The following is a 25,397-nucleotide window of genomic DNA, read 5'->3' as shown; positions in this document are numbered from 1 at the left end:
GGATACAAATGTAGTGATCCGAAGGGGTACGTGCACCCCAATGTTTATAGCAGCAATGTCCACAATAGCCAAACTATGGAAAGAGCCTAGATGTCCATCAACAGATGAATGGATAAAGAAGATGTGATATATATATATATATACAATGGAATATTATGCAGCCATCAAAAAAAAAAAAAACAAACAAACACGAAATCTTGCCATTTGCAACAATGTGGATGGAACTAGAGGGTATTATGCTAAGTGAAATGAGTCAATCAGAGAAAGACATGCATCATATGATCTCACTGATATGAGGAATTCTTAATCTCAGGAAACAAACTGAGGGTTGCTGGAGTGGAGGGGGGTGGGAGGGATGGGGGGGGCCTGGGTGATAGACACTGGGGAGGGTATGTGCTATGGTGAGCACTGTGAATTGTGTAAGACTGTTGAATCACAGACCTGTACCTCTAAAACAAACAATACATTATATGTTAAAAAAAAAAAAAAAGATAGTAAGAAGGGAAAAATGAAGGGGTTATCAGAGGGGGAGACGAACCATGAGAGACTACGGACTCTGAGAAACAAACTGAGGGTTCTAGAGGGTAGGGGGGTGGGGGAGGGGTTAGCCTGGTGATGGGTATTAAAGAGGGCACGTATTGAATGCAACACCGGGTGTTATATGCAAACAATGACTCATGGAACACTACATCAAAAACTAGTGATGTACTGTACGGTGATTAACATAACATAATAAAATAAAATTAAAAAAACATCAAGAAAGATGTGTTCCTAATATTGCAAATAAAAACTCATGATTTTCAACAGAAAGCACATATATACAAGGAGGTTAGAAAGAGCATCGGGGCTCAAAGTCAGCATTTCCTCCCCTTTTCCTTTCAGAAATCACCACAAAAAAAAAAAAATTAAAAAATAAGCAACAAAAAACAAATGTCAGCTTAGATCAAATTAGGAGACAGCAGAAACCTGAAACACAAGGTGAGTGGAAATCGTGTCAAAGTAATATCAATGAAGCAGAAGGTGGAGGAGGAAGTGATGGAAAGATGCCAGAGGCTGCATGTCTGAGAAAGGGCCAGAAAAGTCCATTTCTTTAAGGTAAAGCACATACACTGAGGTGCAAATCCAGAATCCCTTCTTTGCAAGAGCAGGAATGGAATGTGCAAGATAGCAGCAGCTGGAGCTCCCCTGGGGGTCCTAAGACTCAGAGGAAGAGGAGGTAAATGAGCAATCCCATAGACAGGCCATATTTGCAGGAAGCAAATGGCAAGGGGAAAGGAAAGACTTCACCACAGCCATGTGTCACCTGGTAAAAAGAGCTGGAAGGCTCACAGACCCAACTCCTATTAGCCTAAAAGACAGCCTTAGCTGCTCTATGAACTTCCTGCAAACGGCTAGTCCAGGACAAACTCAAGTCATTCAAAAGTGAGTCAGCAAAAGGAAACCAGCATAGGAGCAACACAAAGACACTTAAAAGAAAAAAGAAAAGAAGGAACAAGAGGAAAAAAAAGATGAAGAATACTCACCAAAAGAAGCTGACATGAAGCTTATGCATATTAAGATAATATTTAGCCATAAGTTTTAAAACAACATGTAAGCAAGCACCAAGCAGACACAGAAGAGCTCAGACTAAGAAATGAATGACAACGGGAGAGGAAACCTGAGCTGGCAGAACCCAAGGAAGACATTAAAAGAAAAATTCAAGGCACCATCGAAATGAAGGCAAAGCTGGCGGTAGCACAAAGGAGGGAGGACACCACTCAAAACACAAAGGAGGACAGAAAGGCAAGCAGACATCAGAAAGACAGAGGGGCAAAACGAGGGGAAGGAGAATAAAGAGAGTTTTTTTTTTTAGTGAAGAAAATTAAAATTATGAAACACAAGAAAGGAGATCCTATATAATATTACTGCTCTCGAAGAAAAAAGTTAAAATACTTTATTTTTTTTTTAAAGATTTTATTTATTTGAGAGAGAGAGAGAGAAAGAAACAGCACGAGAGGGAAGAGGGTCAGAGGGAGAAGGAGACTCCCCGCTGAGCAGGGAGCTTGGTGTGGGACTCGATCCCAGGACCCTGGGATCACGACCAGAGCCAAAGGCAGTCACTTAACCAACTGAGCCACCCAGGCGCCCCTAAAATGATATTTTAAAATATAATTCAGGAATGCAATCCCTGAGGCTTGAATTTGTAATTTGAAAGTACCAGGAAAAATTGATAAGGAATTGTTAACACCAAGATATATCTTCTAAGTTATTAGATCTTAATGATTTTTTAAAGACTGGAGAGCAGTTATAATGCTATTTTTGGAGCAGCCGTAATTATAAAGGTAACCATTAGACCAAAAATATGCACCTCCTAAATGTTAGAACTATATACACAAACCATATATTGGTTTATTTAAACGTAAATATATATAATGGCGCCCTTCAACGTTTTTTATTGAAGACTCTCAATAAAATAGGAATGGATTAATTTTCCTTGAATGGTAAAATGTAAATAGCAGTATCATGACTAATGGTGAAACACTAGAATCATTTCCAATAAAGTCAAGGTAAGGATGTTTTCTACCACCAGAGGCACAAGGCAACCCATTAAATAAGAGAAAAAAATCAGAGGCAGAAAAATGATTAAACATATCTAACTTAAATCCAAAGCGGAATCAGATAAAACCCAAGATTATCACAGAAACAACTATTAAAAATAGTAAGAGAAAAATAAATAAATAAATAAAAATAGTAAGAAAATTCAGTAAGATAACTACCAGATGCAATACTAATATACAGGAATCAATAACCTTCATATATTCCAACAGCAGTAATTAATGGAAAAACAATGTCACAGACAACAGCAACCCAAAAGATAAAATAACTAGGAATAAGCCTAATAGAGATATGCAAGATTTTTATGAAGAAAATCATAAAACGTTACTGAGAACATAAAATAAGACTTGAACAAATGGAAAAGTGTAATATGTTCTTGGACACTATAAATTTAACATGATCCCAATAAAAATATCAGGAAGTTTTTGTTTTCATAACTTGTTAATCAAATTCAGTGTTAAACAAGAATAATGGTCAAAACCATCTCGAAAAATTAGGATGAAAGGGAACTACCCTTACTCGACATTAAAACATTTAAAAACTACGGCTACTGACACATGAGTAGAGCAATAGAAGGGAATAAAATATATAGGGAAACTCAGAACATAGTAAATGATAAAATTTCAAATCAGTGTGGATAAACTGGTTTATTCACTAAATGATGCTAGTAAGACAACTGAGTAGCCATCTGGAAAAAAGCTAAAACCATAACTCACATGTAACACCTGAATAAATTCTAGATAGGCCTGGATTTAATTGTAGTCATAAAAAAAAAATCACTCTGTGAAAAACCATTTGTTTACACAGGAAAATATTCATATTGTACTTCTAAATGAGAAAAGTTGCCTAAAAAGCAGGACTTAAAGATATATATGCCCAAAAAAAAAAGGGGGCGCCTGGGTGGCTCAGTCGTTAAGTGTCTGCCTTCGGCTCAGGTCATGATCCCGGGGTCCTGGGGTCAAGCCCCACATCGGGCTCCCTGCTCGGCAAGAAGCCTGCTTCTCCCTCTCCCACTCCCCCTTGTGTTCCTGCTCTCGCTATCTCTCTCTCTGTCAAATAAATAAGTTCTTTAAAAAATAAAAAAAATTTAAAAAAAGATATATATGCCTATAAGTATATAGTAACTATGTCTGGATAGTGGAATTGCAAGTGCTATGCTTCCTTTTATAAATTTTGCAAATTTTTTGTATTAAGCATGTAATATTTTTGCAATCAAGGGAATAAAAGCACTAAGAAAGAATGAAACCAACCTACCAGCCAACCACATAAACAATAATCACAAGCCTGGGCTTTAAAATCTGACAGACTAGGGATGCCTAGGTGGCTCAGATGGTTAAGCGTCTGCCTTCGGCTCTGGTCATGATCCCAGGGTCCTGGGATCGAGCCCCGCATCGGGCTCCCTGCTCGGCCGGAAGCCTGCTTCTCCCTCTCCCACTCCCCCTGCTTGTGTTCCCTCTCTCGCTGTCTGTCTCTCTGTCAAATAAATAAATAAATAATCTTAAAAAAAAATAAAAACTCTGACAGACTACAATTTACTTTAGTGAACTAAAATGGTACTTGCCTTCTTCTATCTTTAGATACTCCTGTTCAGTCTGTGACGCATAGATGGCAGACAACACTGAATAAACAGAAGCTAGCACTGTTTTCTGTTCTTGAAGTATGATGGGTGGATCATCAGACTGGCAAAATTCATGGCAGACCAGGTCAAAAAGTAAATTCCAAGTGTCTTTTCCAGTATCAGGACACTGTACTTAATAAAAATGATAAAGCAAATAGTCATATAACAATAGAAAACAATTCAATGAATAACTCCAGTGCTTCCCTATAAAACACCTTACCAATTGCTTGAATTCCATCGTCCACTGTGGTAAGCAGCTGTAAGATATGCATGTAAACATCGAGCCCTTCTGGATTTTCAGAACTACATACAAAAAGCAAAAGCACTGATTCAACAACTCTGTAGGACTGCAATCATTCACTCATTCAACAAATACTTTTATCACTTTGTACTAGTCACTGCCCCAGGTGCTGAGGATAAATCAGGGAACAGGACAAAGACTCGGTGCTCACCAGAGGTTACATTTCAAGGGGGGAGCAGGTGGGAACAGTCAAAAAACAAAGACATATTATGGAATATAATCATCACACAAGGACGAGATGTAAAAGGTTTTTTTCGCCCTGTCCCACAAAAGCAACAATGCAAAAACCTTCTAGGTGATACTTCCTCATTCTGGCATCATCAGGAAGAAAAATGACTAAAACATTTATATAATGAATGAAAGGCCCACTGCTGCAAGCACCGATAGTAACGACGTTCTCAAAACTTCACAACTCCCCTAGCTCCCTAGCTGAGAATACTAAAACCATGTTAAGCATAATTTTTGTGATCAACAGCTTGGATTCCTAGAAACCCACAATCTTAGTTCCTCGAACAGTTAAGTAAAAAAATTAGTGAACGATAAAAAAGATGGTTCAGCAAATACTTCAGTACCTACTATTTTCAGGCACTATGTTAGCAGCTGGGAAAACAGAGATGTGTAAAACACTGTTTGTATCTTCATGAAGTTTATAGTCTAAAGGAGAGAAGAGAATTAAAGGGCAATTATGATAAAGTGTTATGAATGCAATACTAAAAGAAGTCCAAGGTGCTAGAGGACCACACGGCAAGCAGACTTAAAATTTTTAAGTTTGGAGAGTCAGGAAAGGTATCTTAAGACAAATGATGTTTATGCACAGAGCTGCAGGAGAAGTGTTTGAAATAAAAGAGACATGATATGCAAAGGCTTGGAGACAAAAGAGCTTGGTTTTGTTGATGAAAGAAATTTCACATGGCTGAAACACTCAGAACAAGTAATAAGGATGGAGAAGCACTAAATCCTTGTAAGCCACGCTTTAACAAAAATCTGGACCTCATCCTAAGGAAAACCATGGAAGAGTCCGAAGCATGAAAGTGAGATGATGAGCATGTGCTTTGGAAAGATGGCTCTACAGTCCAGGTTTGGAAAAATCTGCAGTTATCTAGGTAAGAGACAGTGGCGGGGTGATGGCATGGATGGGATCCTAGAAAAAGTCAGGAACAAGTTTTGGGAGGTTGACTGGCCATGGAAAAAGAGCAGGATGGGGAGGAAAAGTGAGTAATGACTTCCACATCATCCTAATGGGATAATGATTGCATCATTCACTGAGACTGAGAACAGTGAAGAAGCAGGTTTGGAGGAAAGATGATGAGTTTAATCCTCACTTGGATAAAGGACATAAAATTCACAGACTTTACTATGGGTTATTAAGCACAAAGAATAAACAACTGACCATTAAGCAGATCAATTCACAAGTTAATTTTCTAGTGACTAGCAAGAAAGTTTCAATGACCTACAACACCTAGCAATCACTGTTGGAAAGACATCAGAGCCCAAAACTCAGTCACTTATCCAAGACTGACATATATACATAAAAAGCAAGAAAACAAATGATGTCTGACAATAACTGAAAAAGTTGTTAAATGTTTGATGGAAAACAAAACACAAGAAAATCTTTTCTATTTGACTTAAATTACACAAAACTACAGAAAATTTCAAGACAGTAACCATACTTCATGCTAGAAAATAGCCTATAGCTAAGTAATATTAGAATAGGTACTTTGTAACCATTATGATTTTTGAAAACAACAAACACACTGTCATCACAAATATTAGTAGTGAATCCAACCTGACAAAGATTGACAGGATGTTATTCATCCTGCTGAAAAGAAACTAAAACTTATATCTAAAGATATTTCTAGCAATTGGATTTTCCCAGAACATTTTGCACAAAAGAGCTCACTTACCGTACTTGTTTTGAAGCTTCAAGTACACAGGGCACAATCTTAAACACTGGCTGCTCTTCAGAATCTTCCTGGGGTGGGTCCAGAGGCTGAACAGCCCCATTTCTAATCCATTCCAACATTAGCTTCTCATCCAAATCAAAAAGCTTGTCCACAACCTCCCCCACCTTGACCAGCAAGTCAACTGCAGACAATAAAACAAATATTGAAATGAGAAACAAAGTTTAAAAACAGTAAGGTTAATCAAAATTCCTAAAGCTATTCCAAGAAAGCCAAATCTTGCCAAATCATTACTTATTCAGAGGGCAATTTATTCACCTCCTTTGTTTAAATTTGCTTATCTTCCTTCATTTTTAAATGAAGACTTGTCAGTATCCTGGTAGCTTAAGAAGAAATTTTATATCTTGAATCAAAATACTTTCTTACCTTAGACTTAAGGCTTTTTTTAAGCAACCTCCAGAAATAGTTACATGGTTTCCTAACAATTAAATATAACCAAAAATTTTTCCTAGATTACATGGTGACTTACCATTTGTTGAACTTGACATAATGAAACAAATGCTATCATAAATAGCTGGATATTCCCAGATTCTTTCAACCCAGACACTGGCTACTTCTGTCTGGGAAAGACAAGTAAGCAACAACCTACAAGATAAACATAAGCTTAGTAACTATGCTTGAAAAACAGTAAAGGAAATTCAAGAATGAAGAATTAACTCTATGGTCCTAGATTCCTGTATGAGTGAATATACGGAATCCATAGAAAGAAGAAAGCATACCGGCTTGTTTCCAGAAGAGTAGGAGGGTCTGAATCATACAAACAGTGCAATAACACCTGTCTATAAAAACAAAAAAGTTAACCCAATATGCATCACTTCTCTCATTTCAAATATCTAGGTAGAGTTACTTAATTTTTTCAACATTTTCATTGTGAAATATATATACAAGAAAGCCTATAGGATATAAATTTATACTTAATGAACAGTTATCAAGCAAATACATATTTACAAAAAACAGAACAGTGCTACATCTCTCCGTAGCCTTTGTGTGTCCCTTCCAAATCACAATTCTCTTTCCCACCTAGAAATGACTACTACCTGGACTTTTCCAGCAATTATTTCCTTGCTTTACTCTATAGTTTTATTATTCCATATATTTTGGCTTTGAATGTTATGTGAAAAAATTATACTGTATGTATTCTTTAGAGTCTTAGTTCTTTTGCTCAACACCATGTCTTTAAGATCTACCCTTGTTGGGGCACCTGGGTGGCTCAGTCGTTAGGCGTCTGCCTTCGGCTCAGGTCACGATCCCAGGGTCCTGGGATCAAGCCCCGCATTGGGCTCCCTGCTCAGTGGGAGGCCTGCTTCTCCCTCTCCCACTCCCCCTGCTTGTATTCCCTCTCTCGCTGTCTCTCTCTCGGTCAAGTAAATAAATAAAATCTTTAAAAAAAAAAAAAAAGATCTACCCTTGTTTTCCCATAGTGATCGTTCTTTAATTCACTGCTGCAGAATATTCCATCATATGAACATAAAACAATTTATTTTTCCAGTCTACTGCTGATGGATATGTGGGTTGATTCTAACTGGGGCCATATCAAGCAATGCTCCTCCAATACTTTTTAGCTGATATACGTATGCACGGTTTATCTTACTATATACAGTGGGATAGTTTGATCACAGTATCTGCATTGCCCATCTTCCACTTTAACAAAATAATGCCCAACTTCTCTAAAGTGGCTGAACAAATTCATATCCCATCACCAATGTAAATTGTTCCATATTAATTTTAACATGACTCATTCTTAGAATTTTTTTTTTTAAGATTTTATTTATTTATTTGACAGAGAGAGACACAACGAGAGAGGGAACACAAGCAGGGGGAGTGGGAGAGGGAGAAGCAGGCTCCACGCTGAGCAGAGAGCCCGATGCGGGGCTTGATCCCAGGACTCCAGGATCACGACCTGAGCCGAAGGCAGACGCTCAACCAACTAAGCCACCCAGGCGCCCCTCATTCTTAGATTTTTGATAGGGACCATTAGAGACCAAATATAATCCTGGGTCATTTACTCCATGAATGACTTAAATTACTGAGGAATAAAGACCTTAAATTAGGATTTTAAAGTCACTCCACACACAGAAGAGGTAATTACCTCTATTTTAGAGACCCAGGTACTTAAATCCTGTGATAAACCCTCACAACCCTAGCTGACGATAACCACCCAGAACACTTTTCTTAATCTACTGTGGGCACAAATTTCTTTGAAATTCTGATTAACAGCCATGAACTCTCTGCCTAAAAAATGAATACATTCACAAAATTTAGCATACAATTCCAGGGTTTTCTCAGATCTCTTAAAGTAACCACTAGGGTTTCCACCACTAAAAAACCGTCTGCTTAAAATTTTCCTGCATTTAAAATAGAACTAGCCTCCAAGCAAAAATATGAAAGCCTTTGAATCACGGAGGCAACCCTGTATCTTCTAGTATGTCGATAAGCCCTATCCCCTGATCTTAGTCAAGAGTTCTCAGGGTAGGGGCGCCTGGGTGGCTCAGTCGTTAAGCGGCTGCCTTCGGCTCAGGTCATGATCCCAGAGTCCTGGGATCGAGCCCCACATTAGGCTCCCTGCTCAGCGGGAAGCCTGCTTCTCCCTCTCCCACTCCCCCTGCTTGTGTTCCCGCTCTCGCTGTCTCTGTCAAATAAATAAATAAAATCTTAAAAAAAAAAAAAAAAAAGAGTTCTCAGGGTAACCCTGGTTACTAAGTCTAGTTTTTCCAGACTCTAGCTCTTCTGAGCCGTTGGATTCCCTGAGCCTAAATTATTTGGGACTCTGGTCAGGGGCCCCATCGCCAAGCTTTGCCCCTCGGGGTCTTATCTTGTCAGGCTTTACCACCTACTGAAGGTTTGTCCTTTTGCTACCAATAAAGAAACAGGCCTAAATCCTCAGTCATGCCCATTAAAAACTGTGAAACCCCTAGCTACCATCAATATACAATGAGACTCCTGGAGACTATTCATCAGGAGAAAGGAAGTACTACATTTCATAAAATGTTCCTGTATCTCCTATGTATTAGAATTTCCTTAGGGATATGAAGTATTAATTTATTTTGTAAAAACATAATTCTTATATAGTAAAACTTACCCAAGATTTTTATCACTGCTGATGGACACACATATCTCCTGGAAACAGGCCATATTACCTAAAATTCCCACACAGATTTCCTGCCAAATCAAATGTCAAGGTCATAGGTCACAATGTCTTGAAGATAAAAGACACATACAAAAATAACAACTTGAAAAAAACTTTCACTGAATCAGTATGGGGGAAGAAGAGGAGGTAGCATATAGAAGTACGCTAATCTTGACAAGTTTACAGCATTTGACAGGATGGAAGACACAAGAAAAAGAAAGATCAAAGGCAGGCACAAGTTATGGAAAAAGAAATCTTACGGATGAACTCAGTCTTAAATGGTTAGTAGGATATAGACATGCAAACAAGAAGAAAGACATTCGGACAAGTGGAAAAGTATCAGCAAAGGCAGGAAGGGAATAATGCACATGGCTTATACACTGAACCCTAAAGAGAGCAGCCTGACTGTTGTACAAAATTGGAGAATAACATGAGATAAATACAGCAGGTAAAAAGGATCAGGACTAAGGGACTGGAATGCCATGCTGAAAAGATTAGATTTAATCTAGGAGGTTATATGCATCCATAAAGATCAAGGAAGGGGGCAGCATACTGCAATGTTATTTTAGGAAGATTTTGTTGGCAGCAAAATGCATAGTGCATGATGGTGGAAAATGTTAAAGGAAGGTAATAACCTCAGTAATAACAGACGATGTTTACTTAGCACGTACTAGGCCCAGGCACTACTCCAAGCACTTCCCACATATTATTATTCATATAATAATTTATGAGGCAGGTACTGTTATCATCCCCATTTTTCAGATGAGGGGGAACTAAAGCACAGAGCAGTTAAGCAACCTGCCAGGATCTCTGCCTAGGCAAGAGCAGAGCTCCAGAGCCTGAGCATTTAACAACTATGCCGTACTGCATCTCAGTAATCAAGGTGCAGAGATGAGGGTGGTGACGGCAGGCATGGAAAGGGATGAAGTTGAGAAAGACTCAAGCTGAAAGCAAAATAATCTGATGAGGGGCAAAAGGAGAAGGCAGTTGACCCTCACTCCTAGGTTTCAAGTTTCTTCATTTTTTCTAGTCAGAACTATTGGTCCCACTGACAGGAAAATGGGAAAAGAAAGTGTAGGAAAGGATACAGTGAACTCAGTTAGGCAGTTAGTTTCCAAACTTGCTGGAACATAAGACTCATTAGAGCAGGGAACATGTTAAAAATACAGATTTCTGAGTGCCATCTCAGAGCTACTGAATCAGAATCTCCACGGTAGGGCCTGGGAAGCTAGTGTTTACCAAACACAGCACGTCATTTTTTTTTTAAAGATTTTATTTATTTATTTGAGACAGAGAGAATGAGATACAGAGAGCATGAGAGGGAGGAGGGTCAGAGGGAGAAGCAGACTCCCTGCTGAGCAGGGAGCCCGATGCGGGACTCGATCCCGGGGACTCCAGGATCATGACCTGAGCCGAAGGCAGTCGCTTAACCAACTGAGCCACCCAGGCGCCCACAGCACGTCATTTTTATGACCAGGTATGTGTGTTCATCACTGAGTCAGGACGTATGGAATTCTGGAATGGAAAATACAGCAAGCAAGTAGAGAATGCCTAAAGGAAGTTGAAGATGTGACAACAGAAATCAGAAGCAAGGGCGCAGCTTTGATCCCACAGGCACAGACTCGCAACTTAAAGGTATAAAGAGTGGATGAGCTCACTAAGGAAATGAATTTAAAGAGGACAAGGGATCTGGGTCTGCAGCTTAGAAGGAGTCCACACTGTGTAGGAAGAAAGAAAAAAGCCAATAAAAGTGACAGAGAAATGACTGAAGAGGTCAGAGACCAGGAGAGTGAGGTGGCACCAAAGCTGTAGGAAGGGAAAGCTTCAATAAAATGAGGGTTGTCAAATGCTGGGAAAAGATTAAAGGAGAACAGAAGCGGCACAGAGACACATACATTTCCTTACAAATTAAAGGGAGAATGACTGAACTTCCAATCAAAGACATTTCTCATTTTGGCTGTTGGCCAGAATCAGCTTGAGGAACTTTAGAAGTTGTGTGGAGTCTCACACTTGGAAATTCTGTTTCAACTTATCTGGGTAAGGCCTGACTCAGGATTTTTAAAAGGTCCCAACGGCAAAGCTTCTCAAAATGTGGGCTCTTCTCCAGAGCACTCGCATCATTGGGGAACTTGTTAGAAATCCTCGAGCCTACCACAAACATACGATCAGAAAGTCAGGGGTGGCCCAGTAATCGGTGGTTCTGGGACATGCCGAAGATGGAGAGCCCGCGTTCCATTCTAACATGTGGCCGAGGCCGAGGATCACGGCTATAGACAGGCTGGGGCTCACAGGCATACATAATGATACGACTAATTCCTGAAAGGTGCCATTACTGACATAAGCTTATTTCCTTTAAGTACTAATCACAAGTCAATGTATTTAAGTTCGAAAAATCCAGGAGAAAAATCCTATCAACTGTCAAATTTTTCTATCAACATAATGACCCCAGGAAAAAGCGGTTCATCAGTTCATCGGGTCCCAATTCAGGAAGAACACTGTCCTAAACGAAATTTGAATTCAGCATTCAATTTGTAAAAATATACTACAGGATTCTCCACTTCATAATTTCAAAGAAAGAAAGGTAATACAGCGCAGTGGTTATACTGAAGTCAGGCTGGCTCAGCTCAAATCCCAGCTCTATTCTTTCCCAGCTGTATGACCCTGGACACATTAACCAGAGACTTAGCTCATTTATTTATAAAGTGAAGATAAATTCCTATCTCACAGAATAGTAAGACCAAATCCTGAGTAAACAGCAGTTATTCGTAAGTATAACTACTTAATATTTACTAATCACCCACGATATGCATAGCACATCCCAACCTAAATGAGAGAGAAACACAATCCACTGCACACAGCATCGATAAAGACTAAATAATTCCTCTAGGGAGTTTACAATCAGCAATGGCCACTGAGAGCTTACTTATTTGGGAAGGCTTAGAAGAAATGCAACTCCTGGGGTAACAGATGTGACTTTTGAGAGGGATGGAGGGCATATGAAGGGAGGCATGGAGATGGTGATCAACGCAGTGAGCTTGGGACAAGGAGTGGACAGGCCTTGCTAAATTAGAAGCACCATCTGCACAATAGATTTTAGGCTGGAAAGACGAATTAGATTCAGATTATGGAAAGTCCTGAGTGTCAGGCTGAGTTCAGAATGAAGGTTTTTAAGCAATGGAGGATTTTATGGGGGGGAAAAAAAAGAGCAATCAACAGAAATGGGAGGTCCAGGCAATGTTCCCTGTTCTGCCACATATTAGGAACGTAACTTTGGTCATGCCTGTTTCCCACAGCGGTTAAATGGAAGTATTGATCTCCCTAGTCCAACCCACTCTAATCATTTTAAACAGGACATTATCGAGTGCCAGGCGATGTTCAATAAAAATCTGCTGACTGATTTGTGGCCAGCAAGAAAATTAAAGTGAGAAAAATGAAAGACTATCTAGCACTATCTGCTGTTATTGCTCCGAAGAGGAAGCTTTAAAAATGTACATACTTACTCTTAACCGAGGACATTTGGATTTGGCCAATACTCCCATAAATATGTCAGGAGCATTGAATTCTTGGAGAAATAGAGCCACATCCTGAAAATTAAAAAATGATTATTAATTTGGATGCTGAATAGTCCTCTTTAAACCCCATAGTTCAGACAACCATTTAAAAAAAATATTCTAGGGCGCCTGGGTGGCTCAGTCGTTAAGCGTCTGCCTTCGGCTCAGGTCATGATCCCAGGGTCCTGGGATCGAGTCCCACATCGGGCTCCCTGCTCAGCGGGAAGCCTGCTTCTCCCTCTCCCACTCCCCCTGCTTGTGTTCCTGCTCTCGCTGTCTCTCTCTCTGTCAAATAAATAAATAAAAAAAATCTTTAAAAAAAAAAAAAAATTCTATATATACCTCCTTTAAGGCTCAAGAAAAAAAAGCCATAGGTTAGGAACTGTATCATTACACAAAAGTAATGTTAGAGAGTCTTTGTGCTATGTGGTCCCAAGGCAATGGAACAAATCCATAAACAAATTTAAACTAACTATGATACTCCAGGAGTATCTTCCTTTTTCTGCCTTGAATGCATTTACCTTAATGATCTTTCTAGCCACCAGGAATGTTAACTCATTCAAACATATTTGCTAAATGCCAGGTATCCTGCCAGACACTGGGGTGGGGAAAAACGTAAAACTCATAATTCCTGTCTTCTAAGATCTTAAAACACAATGCGGGAAACAGGTTAAAACCCCTACTGGGTCATGCCCCAAATCAGAACTTGCGCTGTCAAAATTCTCAACAGAAAATAATTCTGATCACGGTGTAACTGCGACAGCTTCCTATCTCCTTCCTAGAGTTCGCTCAGGCCACGGCGCCTATAGGGTACATGTGAATGAACCTGGAGCAGTCATGTGATCCAATCTTGCATGCTCCAAGACCAAATCAGTTTGCTGTGGAGATCTGTGTTGTACAATATTTAAATAAAATGAAGTTTTTGATGGTCTATCGCCTCAGATTTTCACCAAACTTGAGGTGTATATTTGCAATAGCTTAACTTAAAACCAGAAGCTGTGTGGCTTAAGTGAAAATGCTCTTCAAAGGGCCCTGGAGGCACCCCAAAGACAGAGGCAGTAATCCTTCATAGCAGCTGAAACCAAGGTAACCTGCATGACTGCTGACTAGAAGAGACGTCCTGTAATTATTAAGAGAGCACAATCAGAGAAAACAGTATTTTCAAAGATACACTCCAAACTGAACGTCACAGCAACAGATGCTCCCCACTTGAAGTGTTCAGAGTGCTGTTTGTCATGTTGGCAACTCTTAGGGCACACAGAAGAGTGATTTATTTAAACGATAATTAGTAATTCCTAGGGTAGCACAGGGTTAGGTAGTCTAACAATATCAACACCAATAATAATAATAACGGCAATTAACATTTATTGAGCAAGTGGTCATTAACACAGTGAAGTGGTTTGCATACTATCTTATTTAATTCTCAAAAGATCCCTATAAAGTAGTTATTATTATTAGTCCCATTCCGCTAATAAACAGAAGTTTTAAAAGGTTAAGCAACTTGCCAAAGCCAGGAGAACAGAACCCAGATGAGTCTGACTCATGGACATGCTCTTAATCAGAACACCATGCTACCCCTCAGCTATTCATTCAGTCACTCATGCATTCATTCATTCACTCTTCACCAAGTATTTACTGCAAAACCCAAGTAACAGGCACTGTTTGAGGCTCTGGGGGGACACATCAGTGAACAAGCTAGATAAGGTCCCAGTCTCATGGAATTTTTATTCTAGAGGGATGAGCAAACAATAAACCCATAAACAACTTATCTAAGTGCTACAAGGAAGAGAGACAAGATAGTATGTGCCAGAAGCCAAGATGTGGGGAGGCCTACTTCAGACAGAGAAGGTACTTCTGAAGAGGTGACATTAAGCTTTTAAGAGAAGGAACTTAAATCTATCGGAGGACACAAAGGCTGAATAACTAGGTAAGTGTTATGCAACAGAGTGAACACATTTCATGAGAGCGCAGAAGAGATGAATTCTGCTTGGAGTGTCTGAGGAGGCATCACAGAGAAGGTGACATTTAGGCTGGGCCGTAAAAGACGAGAAAGATTTTGCTGGCTGGAGGCCATTCCAGGCAGACAGGGACATGAACAGAGCACGAACACATGAAAATGCAGAAAGCATCTGAAGTCTCTGGTCCTGCTCAAACATCAGTGGTAGGAGATAAGCCTGGAAGGACTTTACACCAGTAATCAGTGGACATCTCAGTTCTCTAGAGGTGCTTCAAGAGCTACCCTAAGAAGGTGAAAAGGAGGCCAAAAACATGACCCTGCCTTCCACCAACAATCTTATTCAAACAGCAGCTCTGTTTTACCTATTTCATATTTGAGGATTTCACATTAAGATTTCATTTTAAAAATGGGTTCTAGTTCCTTAAAAAAAAATTTTTTTTTAAATCATAGCTTCTCAATAATTGTAAAACAAGTAGAAAAAGACTTGAAAGATCAACCAACTTGATCTAATTGACATATATAGGACACCACCCAGCAAACAGCAGAATACACATTTTTTTTCAGTGAACATGGAAAATTTCCAAGATAAATCACATTCTAAAACAAGTCTAAATATATTTTTAAAAGGATTCAGTGTTCACAGACTTCAGTAACAGAGAGATAACTGAAAAACTCCCAAATATTTGAAATCTAAACAATGTACTGCTAAATAACTCATTAGCCAAAGAAGAATGAAAGGAAAATTAGAACTAAACTAAATGAGAGGAAACCCAACATATCAGAGTCTGTGGGATACTGCCAAAGCAATAGTTGAAAATTTATAGTGTTACATGTCTATATTTAAAAAAAGCAAATTAAACCAGAGTGAATAGGAGGAGGAAAATAATAGAGATCAAAATGGAAATCAATGAAATAGAAAACAGTAAAGCAACAGAGAAAATGAACAAAACCAAGGGCTGGTTCTTTATGAAGATCAACAAATTAAACTTCTAGCCAGAATGATGAGGGGGAAAAAAGACAGAAGTTACAAATTACTAATATCAGGAATGAGAGAGGTGCTATCACTACAGATTCTACAGATAATTAAAGGAAAATAACATAATTTTTTTTTTTAAAGATTTTATTTATTTATTCATGAGAGAGAGAGAGAGAGAGAGGCAGAGGGAGAAGGAGACTTCCCGCAGAGCGGGGAGCCCGATGCGGGACTCGATCCCAGGACTCCGGGACCATGACCTGAGCCGAAGGCAGACGCTTAACCATCTGAGCCACCCAGGCACCCAGGAAAATAACGTAATATTATGAAGAACTTTATGCCAATAAATTTGACAACTTAGATAAAATGGATAAATTCCCTGAAGAACATAAAATACCAAAGTAACCTGAATAGCCTTATTTATACCTAGTAAAGGAATTGAATTTATAATCTTTTGCACCAAAAACCACTAAATGGTGAATTTTATGGTAGGGAGTTATATCTCAATAAAACTATTATTTCTTAAAAGTAATAAATACACAAAACTAAAAGTAAACAAGCAAAAAACAAAAAAAAATCTTCCCAGAAAGAAAACTCCAAGCTCCGATGGCTTCACTGCTGAATTCCACCAAATATTTAAGGAAGAAATATTAATTCTGTACAAACTCTTCCTGAAAAATGAAGAGGGAAAAGCTCCCAATCAATGAGGACAGCATTATCCTGGTACCAAAACCAGATAATGACAAGAAAATGAATTATCGGGCGCCTGGGTGGCTCAGTCGTTAAGCGTCTGCCTTCGGCTCAGGTCATGATCCCAGGGTCCTGGGATCGAGCCCCACATCGGGCTCCCTGCTCGGCTGGAAGCCTGCTTCTCCCTCTCCCACTCCCACTCCCCCTGCTTGTATTCCTGTTCTCGCTATCTCTCTCTCTGTCAAATAAATAAATAAAATCTTAAAAAAAAAAAATGAATTATCTCTCATGAAATTAGATAGAATTTCTAAACAAGATTTTAGCACCTCAAAAATCAGTCAACTTAGTTCATCATATTAACAAACTAAAAAGAAGCCACATGATCATCTCAACTGACTTAGCAAAAGTATGACAAAATACAAAATCCATTCCTGATAAAGACTCTAGGCATACTAGAGACAGAATGGAACTTTCTCAATCTGCAGTTACATCATATTAATGGTGGAAGACCAGACGTTCTGCCGCTCAATTAAGAACAAGAAGATGCCCCTCTCACCACTTTTCTAATCAACATCATACTGGAGACAGCAAATGTGCAAGAAAAATGTGCAATTCAAATTGAAAAAGTAGTAAAACGTTTCCTTTATAAATGAAATACAGCTACAGGATGTAAAATATACAAAATCAACTGAATTTCTATATACTAGCAATGAACAGATATCGAAATTTTTTAAAAATGCCATTTTTAATAGCATGGAAAAGTATGAAATAGGAATAAATCTGACAAAAGATGTGAAATACCTACACACTAAAAACTACAAAACTTTGCTGAAACAAATTAGAGAGGATCTAAATAAATGGAAAGATATACCTTGTTCAATTTATCAATTCTTTCCCCAAATGATCTATAAATTCAACTCAATCTCAGTCAAAAGCCTAGCAGGCATTTTAAAGAAAGTGACAAATTGACTTCTAAAATTAATATGGGAATACAAAGGATCCCGGACAACCAAAACAACTCTAAGAAACAACAAAGTTGGAAGATTAACGCTACCTGATTTCAAGATTTCTTATAAATGTACGGTAATTAAAACAATAATAAAGATGGACAAATAGATCAATGGAACAAAATAGAGTCCAGAAATAGACTCACACATACAGAATAACTGATTTTTGACAAAGATACAAAGGCAATTCAGTGGAGAAAGGACAGTCTTTTTAAAAATTGAGCTTGAATAACTGGACATCCATCCATATGCAGAAAAAGTGAACTTCAATTCATACCTTGCATCACACACAAAAATTAACTCAAAATGGATTACAGATCTACCAGTAAAACTTAAAATTATAAAACTTATAGGAAAAAAAACTAAGAAAACAACACAATTAAAAAGTGGGCAAAAGATCTGAACAAGCACCAAAAAAAGATATACAGATTGCAAATAAACACATAAAAACATGGTCAACACTGTTAGTAATTAGGGAAATCCAAATTACAATCACAAGGAGAATCACTCACTACACACTTATTACAATGACTAAAATCAAAAGGCTGACCATACCAAGTATTGGCAAGGATGAGGAGAAACTGGACCTGTATCTCATACACTGCTTATGGTAATGTAAAATGTAAAAACCACTTTGGAAAATACACAATTTTTTTTTTTTTTTAAAGATTTTATTTATTTGACAGAGAGAGAGACAGCGAGAGCAGGAACACAAGCAGGGGGAGTGGGAGAGGGAGAAGCAGGCTTCCCGCCGAGCAGGGAGCCCGATGTGGGACTCGATCCCAGGACCCGGGGATCATGACCCGAGCCGAAGGCAGACGCTTAACGACTGAGCCACCCAGGTGCCCCGGAAAATACACAATTTTTTACACAACCTGTAAGAAACACAATTCGGACTGTTTCTTAAAAATTAAACATAAAAAAAAAAAACAAAAAAACATACACCTACCATACACTCTAGGTATTTACCCGAGAGAAAGGAACACATAAGTCCATACATAATTATACACAAAGATTCAGTGTTAACTTTAATAAACCATGAACAACTCAAATATCCACCAACAGAGGAATAAATGAATAAATCTTGATATACACATACAATGAAGTGTCACTCAGCAATAAAAAAATAATAAACTACTAATAGACACAACATGCATGAATCTTAAAACAATGATGCTGAGTGAAAGAGCCGGACCCCTCCAAAAAAAGAATACGATCTCATTTATATAAAACTAGACAATGCAAACGACTCTGAAGTGACAGAAGGGCGATCCGGTGGTTGTCTGGAGAGGTTGCAGGCAGCGAGGGGCAAGAGGAAGGGATACGAACAGGCATAAGGAAACTTTTGAGGTGAGAGAGATGTTCTCTTTCTGGATTACAGTGACGGCTTCATGTGTGTATACACACACAAAAATTTTCAAATTGTGCAATTTAAATATGTGTAGTTTCTGCACACCAATCACACCTCAAGAACACACAGCTTTTTTGGTGCGAATTATACCTCAATAAAACTGTATCAAAAAACAGCCGAAGCCAATGAATAGCCATGGACAACTTTTAAGACAGAAGAAAAGAATACAATTAAGTCTGTGTTTTAGGAAAAAGAGAACTTCCGTGACAATGTGGAGGACAGAAAGGAAGTGAAAGACTAAAACAAGGATTTTAATCAGGAAGCTATTGCAGAAGTCCAAGTCATTAAGTGAGAGATTATGTATGTCAATCTCTTTTCATGTTTTTTCTTATCTGTAAAATAAGGGTACTACCTGTATCACAGGGTTATTGTGAAAAGCAAATGGAATAATACCTGCCGCTGTTAAGCTACAGAGACAGAGAACAATACAAACGTTAAAATATTATTTTGCAATTATATACACATAGGTCCTTCTTGTCCCCTTCTAATTTAATCGTGGTACATCAGTGGTCTCCTAACTTCTAACGTGCTCTCAAACACAAGGTCAGCATTCTCTAAAGCAGGTAAGTATCAGAACTTTCCTGGGCTACAAGCTTCTTGCATTCATGAGAACTATATATTTAGACCAAATCTAATGACAGCTCAGATCCTCTAGGCTCAGAAACAAAAGTTTAGCATTTAAGCTCACTCCCTATACCCATATGAGTGATTACAGACACTAACGTATTTTCCCAGAGCCGTAAGGACTGAAACTTAAAAAAAAAAAAAAAAAAAATCCATTCACCACCTCCCTACCCAACAGTCTTCTCAGTTTCATTTCCAACCCCATACCTCGTCCATTGACATATCCCATACTCTGCAAATTTCATTCTCCATTTCTTCATCAAGCTCCATCTGCTGCTCATCATCTGAACTGGATTTGGTATTTTCAGGGCTAACAATCTTCAACAGAAAGGAAGAAAAGTGATGACAAAAGCAGTCCATAGTACTCATCATGTAATATTATCCCATCATCATTCACAAGTCACAAAGACACTTTCCTCAAAGTATCTTCTCCCGCAGAAACCTTTTTTTAAAAAATTACTACCCTGGGTAGATCTATTCATTCACATTCACAGAGTAAATACTGTTATTAGGCACTGGGGTTGAAATACAGAGATGAATATATTTAACCCCTTGCTTTCAAGCAGTTAAGGATCTACAGGGGGAAACACATGTAAACTAATTATCACAACAGAAAAGGCTGAGTGATACAAATGAACTATGGACAGAGTAGTGAAAGCAAAAACGATGGACCAATGACCTATGCCTGGAAAAGGTGGGCAAACTTCTCCTAGGAGGTAATCTTTAAGCTAAATCTTTGAGGGAGAACAGGAGTTTGTCATGTGAAGAATGGGAGAAGAACATACCTAAGAAAGTTCAAGAGTTCAGAGTTAAGAAAGGGCCTATTAAGGTCTGGGGAATGGTGAGTAGTTGAGTGTGTCTTGGGCAGATGAGGCTGGGAAGGTTGCAAGGAGCCCTGGATTCCAGACTAAGAAATACGCATTTTTCTCCCGCAGGCAAAGAGAACCAAAATGAGTTCCCAAGGACAGCTTGCTTTTTTTGGTTTGTCTGTTTGTCTAAGGACGAATATTCCGGCAACTATGTAGTAGCTGCACTGGAGAGAACAGAGACTGAAAGTAGGTAAGTCCGGGAAACGTGGGAGAAGAAAGTTCACATTTATTGAGAGCTCCTATAAGCCAAACACCATGGTAAGCACTCTATGCCCATTATAATCTTATCTAACCTACACAATAACCCGATATACAATAACATAGGTAACGCAGTTTATAGAAATTGAGAAAGAAATCGAGGCTCTGAGCGGTTAGGTAACTTGCCCAAAGCAGGTGATGAAGGCACGCTTTCGTATCAGAGCTGCAGGACTCCAAAATCACCATTTATTCTACTACAACAAAAGTCCACGAAATAAATTAGGCCCTGAGGTTCAGAAACGACAGTGGGAATGGGGAGCAAAAAGCCGAGCAATGTATTTACACGGTCAGACATTTTCGGAAAATATGCAAAAGTAAAATATTTTAACCGTAAGCATTCCAGCATCCCTGCCACTCTACCTCCCTTTGTGTTGAGGGGTACCGGGAAGTGGCTCCCCGCAGTTTTGGGGTCCGTGGAGGCGGCCAGGACGCTAAGCGCGATGCCTCGAGAAGGGTGGTCGGGGAGGGGGTGTTGGAGGGGACTGCCAGAGGCGTGACCAGGGGGCTGGGGCAATGCGGGAGAGCCCACGCGGGGCGCGACTTTCCACACCTGGATGAGCCCGCTGAGGACGCCGAAGAGCCAGTGTTTGCTGTAGACCGTGCTTCCTATGCAGTCACCCCCGGCCCCCTCCTCCTCGTCCTGGTCCCGACTCGGCAGCGGCGGCGAAGGGTTGCGGTCCATGACTTCGTCGCCACCCGCTCCTAGAAGCCGCGCCGGAAGCCGCCGGAGGAGGCGATAAACCTCCTGGCGCCAGAGGGGCCGGCGCGCCCGACGCGGCTCCCGCCACAGCGCCCCCTACTGCCCGGAGCCTGCCGGCCTGAATACCCGTTCTGTGCGCCCTCAGGCTTGGGATCCCAGATGACTTGATCTCCCCTTACCCAACCCTATCTAGGACCCAAGCACGACCATATTCGTAACTGTTATTGGTCACTCTCCCTGGACCAGATATTCCATCTCCTTAGGGGCTCTTAGCCTGACTGAAAGGACAGGGAGTCGGGGACAGTGTCTCTGGTGCAGATGTACATTTAGAAGCTGTCGGACCCCTGATCTCTGGGCACGTTTGGCATCCTTAAAAGCATCAGTAGGCGCTCTTTCTTTTCCCAGGTGTGGTTGGAATCCTCGGAAAGACGTAAGTCACCAGGAAGAACGTCAATATCGTCAAGCTTACAACTCCCTGTATTTTCAGTTCCTGCTTCTCTAGTTCAATGGTACTCAACCTCAGACCAAGTGCTCCTCCCCCACCCCACAGCAAGTATTTTGCCACACCTACTTTACTTTGATGAACGAGATTTATAGATGATATTGTCTACCTTAACATTAATTTCAAAAACAGTAATATGGCTCCCTAACAGAAAGAAGAAATAGAATTAATTTAAAATAAAATGATACGTATTTTAAATGATTTAAATAAATGATACGTAACATTGGAGAATGTTAGCACATACACATCAGATCACTGTGAACCCAACAGTTACAATGCAGAGTAAGAGAGGTGTGATTCCATCAGGGGCTGCGCTTCTCAGAATCATAAACAGAGGATGGTAAAATTTCTACCAAAACAAAGTTTCAATTCACAAAGCAACTGCATTTTCAGAAAATTTTAAGCTATATTAAAACTGGAAAAAGAATACTCTGTTAATATGTAAAACACAGTTGGATTCCAGGCTTAAATAATTATGAACATTTTTTTTTCACTGTATGCAAAGGGGCAGACCCAGGTTTTATAAGGCCTGAATTATGCAATTTGGGGAGCCCCCTTTAGGAAAAACAATACAAAATTACAAATATTAAATTAGTTAACAATAGGAAATATTTCTTTAGAATGGCGAAAACGTATCAATTTTAAATAGCCCACAAATATGTAAAACATCACAAAATACAGAAAAATATATAAATATTTTTATTAATAAACAGCCTGGGGACACCTGGGTGGCTCAGTCGGTTAAGCGTCTGCCTTCGGTTCAGGTCACGATCCCAGGGTCCTGGGATCGAGTCCCGCATCGGGCTCCCTGCTCCACGGGGAGCCTGCTTCTCCCTCTGCCTCTGCCTCTCTCTCTCTCTCTCTCATGAATAAAAAAAAAAAAAAAGAGTCGCCTGCTCCACAAAAAAATAAAAAAATAAACGGCCTGACACAATTCAGCAATCCTTTTTCTTTCTTCTAATAGAATTTATTTTTAGAGCAATTCTAGTTTCACAGCAATATTGAGCAGAAGGTACAGAAATTTCCCATATAATTCATACCTGCTTCCATGCATAGCTTCCCCCATTATTAGCATTCCCCACTAGAACGGGATATCCGATAAAATTGATGAACCCACACTGGCACATCATTATCACCCTGAGTTTATGTTAGGGTTCTCTCTTGGTTTTGTACATTCTATGGGTTTCGGCAAATTTCTAATGACATATATCCACCATTATTGTATCATGCAGACTACTTTCACTGCCCGAAAAATCCTCTGTTTTAATATAATATTTTTAATATAATTTTAATTTTAATATAATTTTTCTGAGTTCACTTTGATCTTCATTTTATGACAATGACCTTGTAAGATCATTTTCTATAATGAAAATAAAAAGATAATTCTGTCTTTAGCATGGTTGTTTGATTTTTAAAAAATTATTATTGGTGGTTTAGGGAAGTTTCTTTCAGCTTTACAACTTGTTATTGGTAATATTCTATAAAGTTTGACCACTGTCAAATTTGGAAAACCTCTCTCTGGGGGAGAACTTCCATTTTGACTAGGATTCCATCAAAATAAAAATCTTACACATATGATCTTACAATTCTCCATTGACTCATGTTTGACTTTCAAAGTTGTTTCTTCCCAAATACCCACATGCTCTGTGCTGGGCTGTACAGGACATGTTCATTTTGCCATATGATCTTTCCTACTTCACCGGGAGTAACCACAGTAGACAGTAGGAGAATACATACCTAGAGGCCATTCCTACTCCAGGATAACGATCAATAACTTAATTATACTTGGAAATGACTGCAAATGACACAAATATGTCCCACTAAGTGCAAACCAATCATATCCCCAATTCAACTTCTCCTTAGTCAGGTCACCAAAATACCTGTGCCCACCCCAGTGCCACTCAACACAAGCAGAAAAGTAATGGCGGAATGTTGGCATGAACAGTCAGAGGCATTAACTGCCTTGGTTAAAATATTTTACTTCTGCAGATTTTACAAAAATAATTGACCATATGAATCTTTTCCCAAGGCCTCTCCAAGGATCTTGGAATGGTCCCATATAAGTGAGGAGTTCTTGAAGCTTAAGCTTCATTCAGTTTTGCAGTAAATCTGATTCTGCCTAAATACATGTCTGATAGGATACCACAAAAGTCAAGCAAGATTCAGGATGACCCTTTGTTTGCAGCACTGTCTCATAAATTGTAAGCTGTATTACCTCTGGTCCATACACCAAATGCCCTGCAATCACTGTGTCAACCAAAAGTATCCCCAGAGGTATCCAACAGCTGGGGTGGGGATGGAAGTGGCTACAGCACTATCCTGTTGAGAACTAGGGTTTAGATCTCTCTCTGTCCCAGGGTCTGACATGTATGGTCCATATATAGTCTAAATAGTATGGTCCTTATCATGGAAACATACTTTTACCCCAAATTAGTATTATACTTTATTAGTGCCTTATCTCCTTTGAAGAAAAATGATAAGGTAAGTTGATCATGTCCCTGGTATTAAAAGTACCCAGCTGTTTCCAGATGACAACAACAAATTGAATTTCACAAGCATTTATTAAACATTTTTTATGTGCTCTTTATAAAGTATTGAGTAGGAAGGATATAGAATTCAGTAACTCTAACTCAGCAACTGTTCCTGCCTTCAGGGGTCTCACAGCCCATCTCCCAAGGGCAGAGCCAAGGGGAAGCTCAGTACTTCTCAGGCAGGCCAGGAGGACGGAAATGGTTGGGGTCTTTGCCACTCCGGCCCCATTCATTGGCAGCCTGGTCAGCCTTTGAGTCCTCTACTCCGTGGCCGCTGTCTCCAAACTTAAAAAGGTCTGTGACTCTCTGAGAATTCTCTCTGGCATCGCTGGAATGGAGGAAAGCAGGTAAGAGATTAATCAGGGGCTGATGAACAACACCTCCACCCTTCCTATCTCTCCTCTTTCCAAGAGACTAATGAATCTACAAGAGGCCAAGTTTAGAGACGCTAAAACACTGATCATTTCTGGGTACAGCCCAACTCAGCCTGGCAGATCCCCTTGTGCTGGGGAACCAGCACCCATGGGGGAGGGTGGAAATCACAGCTTGGCATGCTCAGCTCACCCATCCCTCCATCCCCAGGAGCTATGTTACCTGATCACTTTAGCAGCCCAGGCACCCCCAGGGCCCCTTTGTGCAGCATCATAGTTCCCCCGGGCATGGAAGTATTTGTCAGAATTTTTGTAATTGGCTTCTCTCATGTCAGAGTAAGCTCTCACCAT

The 25,397-nt window shown here is 39.6% G+C and overlaps 2 protein-coding genes across 2 annotated transcripts in view; both read right to left on the bottom strand.

Moving 5' to 3' along the window:
- SAAL1 (serum amyloid A like 1) overlaps nucleotides 1-21,650 on the bottom strand; it is a 31,267-nt gene extending 9,617 nt beyond the window's left edge. The window contains exons 1-9 of the mRNA XM_044919480.1: nucleotides 21,493-21,650; nucleotides 20,023-20,133; nucleotides 13,103-13,186; nucleotides 9,555-9,634; nucleotides 7,195-7,254; nucleotides 6,945-7,060; nucleotides 6,419-6,599; nucleotides 4,434-4,516; nucleotides 4,157-4,345 (exon numbers count right to left, since the gene is read on the bottom strand). Coding sequence (XP_044775415.1) covers nucleotides 4,157-4,345; nucleotides 4,434-4,516; nucleotides 6,419-6,599; nucleotides 6,945-7,060; nucleotides 7,195-7,254; nucleotides 9,555-9,634; nucleotides 13,103-13,186; nucleotides 20,023-20,133; nucleotides 21,493-21,624 — 1,036 coding nt within the window. The 5' untranslated portion in view covers nucleotides 21,625-21,650. The remainder of the gene's footprint in view (nucleotides 1-4,156; nucleotides 4,346-4,433; nucleotides 4,517-6,418; nucleotides 6,600-6,944; nucleotides 7,061-7,194; nucleotides 7,255-9,554; nucleotides 9,635-13,102; nucleotides 13,187-20,022; nucleotides 20,134-21,492) is intronic.
- Nucleotides 21,651-24,686: 3,036 nt separating this feature from the next.
- LOC123323171 (serum amyloid A-2 protein-like) lies at nucleotides 24,687-25,397 on the bottom strand. The gene is made up of 2 exons (XM_044919877.1): nucleotides 25,270-25,397; nucleotides 24,687-25,003 (listed from the first exon to the last, which is right to left on the bottom strand). Exons 1-2 carry the CDS (start codon nucleotides 25,395-25,397, stop codon nucleotides 24,841-24,843), a joined length of 291 nt encoding a protein of 96 aa, XP_044775812.1. The 3' UTR covers nucleotides 24,687-24,840.

Source organism: Neomonachus schauinslandi, chromosome 11, assembly GCF_002201575.2.
Source record: "Neomonachus schauinslandi chromosome 11, ASM220157v2, whole genome shotgun sequence".
Lineage (NCBI taxonomy): Eukaryota > Metazoa > Chordata > Mammalia > Carnivora > Phocidae > Neomonachus > Neomonachus schauinslandi.
Note: the sequence above shows the minus strand (reverse complement) of the source record. Positions and strands in the feature narration are given on the sequence as shown.